This window comes from Leucopleurus acutus (assembly GCF_964270905.1).
Source record: "Leucopleurus acutus genome assembly, chromosome: 1".
Lineage (NCBI taxonomy): Eukaryota > Metazoa > Chordata > Mammalia > Artiodactyla > Delphinidae > Leucopleurus > Leucopleurus acutus.
The window spans coordinates 158,373,459-158,385,646 of record NC_139142.1 but is presented as its reverse complement, the minus strand read 5'-3'; the positions used below and the strand labels follow the sequence as shown (position 1 = coordinate 158,385,646).

General features: G+C 35.3%; 1 protein-coding gene across 1 annotated transcript in view; it reads left to right on the top strand.

The window, feature by feature from the left end:
- MCTP2 (multiple C2 and transmembrane domain containing 2) overlaps positions 1 to 12,188 on the top strand; it is a gene marked incomplete at its 5' end in the record, with an annotated part of 189,755 nt that overhangs the window by 141,080 nt on the left and 36,487 nt on the right. Inside the window, 1 exon segment of the mRNA XM_082850959.1 lies at positions 11,782 to 11,904. Coding sequence (XP_082707085.1) covers positions 11,782 to 11,904 — 123 coding nt within the window.

The following is a 12,188-nucleotide window of genomic DNA, read 5'->3' as shown; positions in this document are numbered from 1 at the left end:
TTTCATCCTAGCCTCACATGCTTTAGGAAACAGTAAATTTCTCAAGGGAACATGCATGCAGAATGTCAGGCTTGCATCTCTGCGATTCCTTTCGTCCTTCAAGTCCTGGCTGCCATAGTTCCCCTGCACTCCAATTTTTACCTCCCTAGATAATTAAGATTGAAGCAAGCTCTAAACTGCTCCTGTGTGCTCAGCCACTTGTCTTACACAGTGAATTGGCAAAAATAAAACAAAATATAACAAAAAACTCTGAAGGAGTTAAAGCAATAGCAAACTAAGATGTACCTCGCTGCATTTGTCTCTTATCCTTGATCTTGTCCCCTCAGGTCCTGGATGCCTTGATTCTCTCTAAATGTCTTCATACAGAGTTTGTATAGATTATTCAGTTTTCACAGCTGTTTGGGGGGTTTCTGTTTGTTTTTTGTGGGTTATTTTGTTTTATGCAGAAAGAATGAGAGAAAGCTTCAGCTTCATACTGAAAAGCTGAAATTTACACGTCTACTTAACATACAGGCTTAACAACAAGGGTGTCTAAGAATTTTTCAAATCAACCCATACCTCTCCCAGTTTATGGGCTTTTTCTGTCCCCTGTTTTACTACTAGATTGTCTCATTACACACAAATTAAACCTTTTTTTTTTAATACGTCCATGTTTATTTAGACTGGTATACACATTTACCATTGCTTTTGAACACATACATTCTCATGTTCAGCCTTTTTATACCAGGGACGATTTTCCTTCTCTTTGAAATAAATCTATTATATGTACTTTCATGAGGGTCTTTGGTTGATAAGCACTGCTGGCTCATGCTTTTCTGGAAAAGTCTCAGTTTTACTTGTAAGACAATTTGCTAGGTACAAGTTTCCAAATTGAAAGACTGAAAGCATATGTATTTAAGTTATTCTACTCTGTCCTTGCTTCCCTTGTTGCATTGAGATATAAAGTCACTCAAATTGCTTTTTCTTTGAAGTTGAATTGTCTTTTCTCTCTAGCTGCTTGTGAATGTTTCTACTTTTTCCCCAAGTATTCTTCTGTTCTACCATGACATTTTTAGGCCTAAATTCTTCTTTATTTATCCTAATATGGGTTTTTTGGATCTTCCTATATGGTATGTTTCAACAGTTCTGGAAAATCCTCAAGCATTGTATCTTCATATATTGCTTCCCCATTCTCTCATTAACCCTTTGCCCCCTCAACACCCATCAGACGTATGTCAGACCTTCTTGTTTCTATCTTCCATGTCTTTTAACCTCTTACATATCTGTATCTTTGTTTCTCTCATCTCCATTCTGAAGAACTTCTTTGGAATTATTTCTCAGTTCACTAATTTTCTTATCAGCTGTTTATAATCTGTTAATCAACATAGCCATTGCATTTAAATTTTATCCTCTCTACTTTATATTGTTCCTCACCAGTAATCCAGCTCAGATTCCATGGTCCATTTTAAAAATAATTTTCTTTCCTTTTCTACCTTCATTATACTTGATTAGCAACCTCAAGTAAGCATGGCTAGAGAAAAACATACAGTGCCTCCTGACAGTTATATTACATTTCTATGAGCCATTCTCTTTTCCTCTCTTCTAGACTATTTTATAACTTCTCTTCTGTCCTCAAACTCTAATACCTTCTCCCTGTCCTCACTCAGATCATGACCATGGTTGACACAAGTACCCATCTACTGCTATCTTGCCCTCACCATACCTACCTATCCCCCTACCAACATCTATGTCCGTATCCTCTGCTTTTCCTCCTCTAACTGTGAATCACTGAATTGTTGCTTCTGAAGACCAACCCTCCATCTGTGCACTGGCTCCTACTCCTACCCACTGTTTCAAAAATATTGTTCCAACTCTTCTTTCTTCTGTCTCCTACATCATCATTTTTTTCTCCCTCTCTCTCCTGTATTGTTGCTACATCCCCTTCCAGCTTCCACCCTGTTTCTCTGCTCTTTTTTATATCAAACTGTTTCATAGAGTTATCTCTACTCACTGTCTGTAGTTTTGCTGTTCTCTCTTAAACTCACTGTTATCTGATTTTTGTCTTATCACTCCAGTCAGCTGCTCATTTCAAATCACCAATGACCAATTTTCAGTGACCATCTTATTTAGAAATGTATTGTTGCCCTCCTCTTTGTTTATCTTGTTTTCTAGGACAGCACAATCTCCCAGTGTATCTCTTTTGCTCTGACTGCTCCTCAGTCTCCTTTTCTGGTTCCTTTTAATCTTCTCCAACCCATAAATTTGCACTTTTCTAGGGATCACTACACTTGTAGGCCATTTCTCTACTGTTATTTCCTTGTTAAAATTATCCAGTCTGATACCTTTAAATACCATCTGGATGCTGATAATATGCAAATCTGTGCCTCTAGCCCTAGCCTCTTTTCTGAACTCCAAACCTTCTATCCATTGCCTACTCTGTGTCTCTGCAGGGATGTCTAATAGGTGCCTCAGACTCTCCTTCTCCAAACCTGTTCTTTCTACAGACTATTGTCTCCATTAATGAACCAATCCAGTCTTCCAGTTTTTCAAGCCCCACAACTGGCTCCTGTTCCTTTCTCACTTCTTGCCTTTCTAATCCTCTTGCTCACTCTGTATCAGCCAAGGGGGTTCTTACTACTCCTTGAACGTACTAGGCATACTCCCATTTCCGGACCTTTGGATTTGCTGTTCTTCTGACCAGAAACACTATTCACCTAGATTTGCACACTTCTCCAAGGGCTTTGCCCACATATTGCCCTTCTCAGCAAGGCTGTCTCTAACCACTCTACTTATAATTGCAGTCCCAGCTCCATCGCCTGGTATTCCCTTTCTTACATTCCTGTTTTGTTTTTTGTCACCCTCCTCATAGCCGTTCCTACCATCTGATGATGTAGAATAGTTTACTTATGTATCAATCTCATCCCTAATCCCCAAATACAATGTAAGCTCTATGAAGTCTGTTTTGTTTGTTGGTTGGTTGCTTGGTTTTGTTCACTGTTGTGTCTAAATCAGTGTGGTTCATGGTAGGTGTTCAATAAATGCTGGGACAATCATTTTACGCATGAAGTAAAGCAGTGACAAAAAGATGGGGTTAGTGCGTTAGTGCTCAGGGTTGGGGTGAGGGGATCACACTTAAGAGTGAGGAAATGTTCAAGCAGTAGCTTCCTAAATGAGAGAAGGATGTGTTCAGAAGCAGAATCCTGGACACCATTTCATCTCTTGGGGTCTGTAAATAGTGCAACATGACTAGGAATCTAGGATGTGTGGTGGGTGTTGGCTTATGAAATAGTCAAGTATCGGTCAGTTTGAGGAAGGTCTTAGATGTTAAACTATGAGGTCTAAATGTCATAAGGTAGGCCAGGAAGCAATAGAAAATATTCAGATGAAAGGGCATGACATGACCTGTAGGTGTTTTTTTTTTTTGGTTTTCTATTGTTTTGCTTTATTATGGTGGTACATAAGGCATTTTGTTTTTCTCTTTTTTTTTTTTTTTGCGGTACGCGGGCCTCTCACTGCCGTGGCCTCTCCTGTTGTGGAGCACAGGCTCCGGATGCGCAGGCTCAGCAGCCATGGCTCACGGTCCCAGCCGCTCTGCGGCATGTGGGATCTTCCCGGACCAGGGCACGAACCCGTGTCCCCTGCATCGGCAGGCAGACTCTCAACAACTGCGCCACCAGGGAAGCTCCTGTTTTTCTCTTTTAATGACAATAAATCCAGGTATACTTTATTGAGAGGGGGCCACTCACTGATTTGTTGTCATAGAAATGAACTTGCATGTGGTCAAATTAAGAACAAATTGTTGCGTTGTTTTCTCTTTGTTTTAACCCTTGAGTTTCTTGGATCAGAACTAGCATAGTTTGTTTCACAGTACTCAATACCTTTATTCTAAAATAATCATCTGTGTGTGAATCTCCCCCCCAATCTGGGCCAGACACATACAGGATGGATGTTCATAAAGACTGATTATTTCAAGAGACACTGTTTTCAAATATCTAGATTTAATCTTTAGTGTAACAGAAGAACTGATTTTCACAATATTCTGAAAGGTGTGTGTGTGCTTCTCTTTCTCATTTTCTTTGTCATAGGGGCCACACCAGTGGTTTTCACAGAAAGTTAGACCCCTCTTCAGTACTTTTCAAACAAAACATCTTCCAACCCCTTGAATATTCATTCAAAGTCATTGGGCTTTAAAGCAGCAGCGCCTTAACCAAACTAAATCAACTAGCCCTTCCTTTGTGCTTCTTGAGATGCTGTTTCTCCATACAATTTTTAACCCAGGAGTCTAGTCAGGAAGGTAGATGTTTGGTTAATTTTTGTCTGTTTTTCTTCTAAAATAATCAGTTCCACTTTTATAATAGTTTTCTCTGAAGCCTTAATTGACTTTATGAGGTGAATCTTGACTTCTTTATTCTATTCCTTAAAATTCAGTGTTTACTTAGGGATATAGGAATGGGTAACTTAAAACAGAGAGTAGATTTTCCATTAGCTGAAACTTGATATAGAAGTTTCTCAAAGATTTTCTACCACAAGTGAACATTTAATTTTGTTATTACATGCTTAGTGTTTATATGCTATCTTAAGTTATGTCATTCTACTACAAAGTAGAGTAGCAATTTGAGATCACCTAGTTAATCTGACCAATGTTGGGTCAAAGTTATACTCTGAATAATGATCGTATTGAGCAGCTCCCCAAATTTCTGTGGCATCCTTAGCTATTTATGAGAACAAACATAAAATAATCCATGATTTTGTATGAGCACCCCTACCATAATATATATATGTGTGTGTGTGTATATAAATAAACAAATATATGTATATATATATATATATATATTTAAATGAGGATCTTGATTCCATTGTTCAATTTCTTTTAAACATTATGAACAATGTGTAGGTCACAAATGGAAAATGCTAATTTATATAATCACACTTTGTATGTTTGTTTCATTTGTTTTAACAAATGCAATGTTTCTGGTTATTGAGAAACTTGATTTCATTTAATTGAGCTATTTCCTAGTCTTAAATCTACTCTCAAGGGACAGAAGGACAAAATTTTAAGATAATCTTAAATGAGTAAATCCTGAAGTATTTGGGAAAATAGCCATGCTATTGTATTTGGTATTCCAAGTTAACTACCTTATAGTGAGGCATCCTCTTGGATGTATAGAAGATATTTAATAATTGGTTGGTTGGTCAATTTTATTGACCACTTCATAATGAAACCTGAGAAAAATGTAGCCTGATTTGTTCTTTAAAACTCTTTGTGACATAAGATAATATATTTCTCAGCCCTACCTAAAGAAACAATACCTAGAGGATTTGTTCAAGAGATATGTTCATCTATGGCATTGCTAAGTTCCTCAATCACAGCTACCTTGGAACCACTGACTCCCTAAGATAGTATTTCTGTTTTTAGGTTTTCCCCCAGGAAAATGCAAGTGTCTTTATGAATCATTTTTCCTCATGATTTGGCATGCTTATATTCTTCATACCTATAGATATGCTTATATTCTTCATATCTAATTTCATAAAAATTATGGTAAACACATTTTGGGGTAGAAAGTGAAGAAATATTTGTAAGCTGAAGATTTGAGGTAATTTCTTAAAGTTACGTTTTTGGGGAAGGTTCAGATGGGATCACCATAGCATCTGCATCATGGAACATAGGGAAACCTGCGTGGTGGGGTGAGAAGCTTCCTTGGTGTCAGAGAAATCAGGCTTCACTGATTCTGACATTTTATGGGTGGTTCTGTTTTAATTCCGAGTAGTTGTTCCCTTGAATGGATATATTATATTCACTTGTTGGTGGACATTTGGGCTGTTGACAGTCTTGTTGTTGTTGTTATTTGGAATGAAGCTGCCATGTTCTGAACATTTGTGCGCAAGTCTCTGGGTCATATGTTAAATATCTAGGAGTAGGAGAGCTTGAATTACAGAGGTGTATGCACAACTTTTTGAAAAACTGCCATGTGGTTTCCCAAATCAGGTATCATTTTGTATTCCTACCAGGAGTGTATAAGACCTCCAGTTGTTACACATTGTCAACACTTTATATCTTGTCAGTTTTCTTTTTTAATTTTAGCCTTTCTAATATGTGCTATTTCATAGGAGTTATTTGCATTTTCCTGATGGTTAATCAAGTTGGATGTCTTTCCATGTGCTTTTAGACATTCATATAGATTTGTGTGTATGTGAAGAGTCTGATCAAATATTTCACCAATCTTTATTGAGTTGTCTTCTTACTAAGTTGTAAGAATTCTTTATATATTCCGGATACATGTTCTCTTTCAGTATACGTGTAGAAAATACTTTCTCCCATTTTGTGACTTTTTTTTTCATTTCTTAATTGTGTCTTCCAAAGAGCAAATGAAGAATAATTTCAATGAAGTTTCCTTTTTATTTTATTTACATTATTTTATTGTGCTTTTTTGTCCTAAGAAATCTTTGGCCTACCCTCCTCTATGCCAGAGGTTTTCTCATATGTGTATTCTAGAAGTTTTGAAATTTTAGCATTTACTTTTAGATATTATGATTTATTTAATTTCTAAATATGGTAAGTGGTAAGGGTTAGTGATTTTTTTTTCCCCACACATATATCCAGTTGTTCCAGGGCCATTTGTTGAAAAGACACTCTTTTCTCCCATTGAATTACCTTGGCAACTTTCTTAGAGATCAGTGAATTACATATATGTGGATTCTATTTTCTGTTCCATTACTATAGCTTTATAGTAAACTAAATTACGTAGTATAAGCTTTATTTTTTAAAATTGCTTTGATTATTCTGTTATTTACATTTCAGTATAATATTCAGAATCAGCTTGTCAATTTCTACAAAATTGGGATTGCTTGCATCTGGGGATCAATTTGTGAAGAACTGCCATCTTAACAATATTGAGTCTTATAATCCATGAACTAGTGGCATTTCTGTCCACTTCTTTCTGTATTCTGTAACGTTCCTCAGTAATATTTTATAATTTCCAGGGAAGAGATCTTGCTCACGTTTTGTGAATTTTATTCCCATGTATTTTATGGGCTTTGGTTCTACTGTAAATGGAAAATCTTAAATTTTATTTTCCAGATTTTTGCTGCTAGTTTTAAAAATATAATTGAGTTTTAAAAAGTAATTTTATACCCTGTCACTGCTGGATTTGTTATTTCTAGGATTTGCTTTGTAGATTCCTTAGGATTTTCTATGTAAAAAGTCAGGTCATCAATGAAAAGAGACAGTATTGCTTTCCTCCTTTCTGATACTTATGCCTTTTATTTCATTTATTTTCCTTCATTGCAATGACTAGGACATTCAGTCCAATACTGAATAGGAGTAGTGAGAGCAGACATCCCTACCTTGTTTCTAATTTTAGAAGGAAATCATGCAGTTTTCTCCATCATAGAATCATTTTGTCTGTTCTAGAACTTCATCTAAATGGCATACAGTATTGCTCTTTTTTGTATAAGGCTTCTTTCTCTCAGTGTGTTTTAGAGATTTATTCATGTGGTTGCATGCCTAAGAAATTTCCTTCCTAGCAAGTGTTGATTTTTTTAAAAGCAACTTCTCAAAGCATAATTTACATATTACAAACTATAGCCAAATATGATCAAATACGATAACTGTAAGATTTTTGTAAGTGTCCTTTATCAGACTGAGGAAATTCCTTCTATTCATTGTTTATTAATAGTGTTGAATTTTTTGTCAATATTTTTTTCCACATCTATTGAAATAATCACGTGTTTTTTCCTCCTTTCTGTCAATGTGGTGAATTACATTGTTTTTTAATGTGAAACTAATCTTACATTCTTGGAACATATTCTACTTAGTCACACTGTAGTATATATTTTTCATATATTTCTTGATTTGGTTCACTATTATTTTCTTAAGGATTTTTGCATCTTTGTTCCTGTTGAATATTTGCCTGTAGTTTATTTTGTTGTAATGGCTTTGTCAGGTTTTGGTATCAGGGTAACACTGGCTTCATAAAATCGGTTGTGAAGTGTTCCCTCCAACATAATGTTCTTTCTTCTTTGAATGTTTGAGAGAATTCAACAGTAAAAGCATTTGAACCTGAATTTATCTTGGTGGGGACATTTGTTCAATTTTGTTAAGTTGCATTTTTCAATAAATTTTTCCTTTGTTTAAGTGGTCAAAGTTTTTGCCACAGAGTTATTCGTTTTATTCTCATCTCTACCTTTTATGCTTGCAATGTTTATTCTGTTAACGTTCAATGTAATTATTGATATGTTGAATTTAGGTTACCATTTTATTAGTTTTGTATTTGTCTACTATGTTTCTTATTCCTATTTCCCTTTTCTTACCTTTTAGAATTCCATTTTAATTCATCTGTTGACTTTTTATCTATTCTTCTCTGCTTGTTCTTTAGTGATTGCTCTAGGGATTAATCCTGTTAGACTCAAATTGCACATTTGGTCGCACCTGCTGTGGGTGGCAGCTTTGATCCCAATTCAGACACTGCTTTGAGTCTGCCCCATGTGTGTGGTACAGACCATAGCAGAGTTCACATACAGAATTTGGGATTTTCTTTTGCTTACTCTCTCCTTCCAGTGTGTTTGTACACTCTCTGGTGGCCCTAATTGTCACTGACTCCTTTGCCTATATCCTTCATTCAGAAAGATGGCAAATTTTTCTGTTGAGTACCAACTGGTATCATCTCTGTGTCTGCAGCTACTCTTGAGTCAAAAGGTGCAAGAAACGTTAAAGTGACTCCATTCAGATCTGAGTTCTTTTCCCAAGGTTTCAACTCCGCTGCAAAATTAAATAACTTTGTTTCAGACTCTCAGATAATTGGTCTCCCCTCCCTGCAAAGGGTTTCTATTTGTTTTTGCTAGAAGCTATTGCTAGGAAATTAATCCTTTATTACAGAAGTAAGAATTAGGCATTGATTTTTAAAATGTTTCTGAAGGTACTTGTCTCTCACTCTAAAAGAGTTTCAAGCCCTTTGAATGTGATATTTAAATGTGGCTCTTTTTTTTTTTTTTTGTAAAACACTCTGGGCTTACTTACCTATACCTGGTGGAGGCAAATATTATGGCAAATGAGATGTTTGTCTAACACAGCTGTCCCTCTAGTATTGGTTGATGCACAAGTAATTTTTTTGAAGACATTTTATAAATAGTTGATGATGAAAATAAATCAAAAATATGTTGTTTCCTATTTTTTCTCAATAGTTTTAGGTCAGCCTCTTTTTACTTGAAATTATATTTAGAAATTTAAAAGAACAGTAAAACCCCACTTATCCAGTAGATACACATTAAGAAATAGTAATCCTTTAGAACACAGTTAAAACCTCTAATCCTAAAAGAACTTTAAGAACAGGGAAAGGGAAATAGGTAACAATAAGGAAAATCACTAGTTTTACATAGTAGAGAAGTTGCTGTACTGTTTTCTCTACTTTTCTCTATGTTGTTCATAATAAAACAAAACAAGACAAAAAAGTAAAAGAAAAAGAAAGCTTTATAAAGCTAGGAAATTATAGGAAAATATATATATTATGAAATAATAAATAAAAGAAAGTTGGTAAAGCACACCAAATTAATAGACTGGAAGACATCAACAGTGTAATAATTTGCATTGAATCAAAAAGTATTTCAAAAATTCTGTACTTATTAAAAAATACATAGAGGTTTAGCACTAAAACAAAATATAATGTATAGACTGGGAGGCTAAAGAAAAATGTCATGATTTGCAGTTTATATGATTTTCCACACCACATCTCCAAAATGATACATTTGCAATCTCATAACAAGCAATAAGAGGGCTCAGAAATAATGGGAACAACATATAAATCAATGTTCCTGTACCTAGAAGTAACCAACTAAAGTATACATATTTGAAAATGACCCCATTTGTAATAGTATCAAAAGTGTTAAGTTACTTACAAAAAATAACAAAACATATGCAAAATCATTATGGTGAAAGTAAAAAAGATATTTTGAGATAACATAAAAGAAGTCCTGAGTATATGGAGAAATAAACAGTCCTTATAATTTAGAAGGTCAGTGTCAGGATTTCAGTTCTCTCTGAATTGACATATACATTAAAGGCTATCTGAATAAAAATTTCACCAGTAATTTTATAGAATGTTGCAAATTGATTTTTAAATACATGTGGAAGGATAAAGGGCAAAGAACGATCCGAGATAATTTTGATAGTGAAGTAATTGGGACTTACCCATTCAGATATCATCTGGTTACTAAACTGCTGTTTAACAACATGGTCTTGGTGAAAGAACAATAATATAATTCAGTGGAAGGGATGAGAGGGTCCGTAAACAACCAACACAGTCATGTGGGAAGCTGATGTGTGACAGAGGTGGGCATGTAGATCAGTGAGCAAAGTATGGATCCCTTCAGTAATCTAATTCTGAAAGTTGACTGTACTCAATATTTTGTAATAACCAATAAGGGAAAAGAATCTGAAAAAAAAAGATATATATGTGTGTATAACTGAATCACTTTGCTGTACACCTGAAACTAATACAACGTTGTAAATCAACTATAGTTCAATTTAAAAAAATGAAATAAAAATAAAAGTTGGCTATATGTGAGGATGGAGTTCAAATCGGATGCTTGTTTCCAACGATAAACCAAAAAGCATTTGCGACAAAACAAGGAACACACACACGCACACATACACCCCCCCACACACAATTATCTTTTGGAAGAAAACACAAGGAAATTGCTTTATCACCTCAGGGTAGCATATGATTTCTTAAGTAGAACATTGAATATTAAATGGCAGAAATGCTAAAGTCAAAGATTAATATGTTTGACTATATTAAAAAACAAGACACTGTTCCAACCTAAGTTTTCATTGATAAGAGAGTATAATGGAAAAATTGCAGAACATTCATTGGAATGGGGTACCATAGATCAGGTAAAATGAATATACTTGATTTATACATAACACCACCAATAGATCTATAAAACATAGTATTGAACAAAAACATTCCAGAATGATCTCAACATTTTGATACTGTTTATGTTATTTCTAATATAAACCTTATGTCTCCTCAAGTGTCAAAGATTCACACTGATCATCATCTTCTTGTGGCCATGTAGCCTCAAAATGGGGAGATTTTAAGATTTTTATGGATAAACAACAAGGTCCTACTGTATAGCACAGGGAACTATATTCAGCATTCTGTGACAAACCATAATGGAAAAGAATATGAAAAAGAATATATACATATATATATATATAAAACTGAGTCACTTTGCTGTACAGCAGAACTTAATACAACATTGTAAATCAACTACACTTCAATAAAATTAAAAGAAATTATTTTAAAGAGACTTCAGAAAACTGAAGATTTTATCCAAGATATTTGAATTTTTCAGCATTGGCAGCCTCTTTGAAAAGTAATCATTCTTTCTAGTTCATATACACTTCACTGTTGTCAAAATTTGGCCTGTGGCCAACCTCTTCGTGACTTTTGGATTTTCCACACTACTTTTCCTAAATTCTGGTACATTGAATCCAGCAGCAAAAAACTCTGAATAAGGTTGATAGGGTAATATGGGAACTCTATTCCAGAGCGTGACAGGCCAACTCATTTCTCTGTCTTCCTTATTCTGCTACCAGTTCTAAAACTGTGTTAGTCATCATGTGTGTATCTTTGTGTGTGTGTGTGTGTGTGTGTGTGTGTATGTGTGTGTGTGTGTGTTTTAACCTATTTGGAACTATATAGAGAGTCCTGGGTTTAATCTCCTTAAGTCAATGAGTAGGAATTGAAGATTGCTCCCATACTGTTTTTTCAAGCAGTCATTTTGTCTGTGTCTTCCAATCAGGTGTTTTTAGTCACTGTCTGGAATTTTGAACTGTACATGATCCCGCTGGCATTATCGCTCCTCTGTGTCTACAATTTCATCGGACCTACAATGGGGAAGGTTGGCAGCATCCAGGACAGCCAGGTGAGCAAACATTCCAATAATTCTGACATTTGACTAAAGAAAAAATGTGTTAGCAGTAAACCACCACCACCAAATCACGACCTGAGTCCCCTGCATTTGAGGAGCAACACTGCACATGTATTCATGTTACAGGGAAGATATTTATCATGCGTAATCTGGAGTCTTCTTCCTAGAGCATCTCGTGTTCCTGAGTCTTGGCCTGCCTTCTTAGCCTGAGTGAGCCATCTGGTTCTTGGTCAGCATTTCCATGCGGGCAGCACATGTCTGCGTGCCCATCTGTTTCT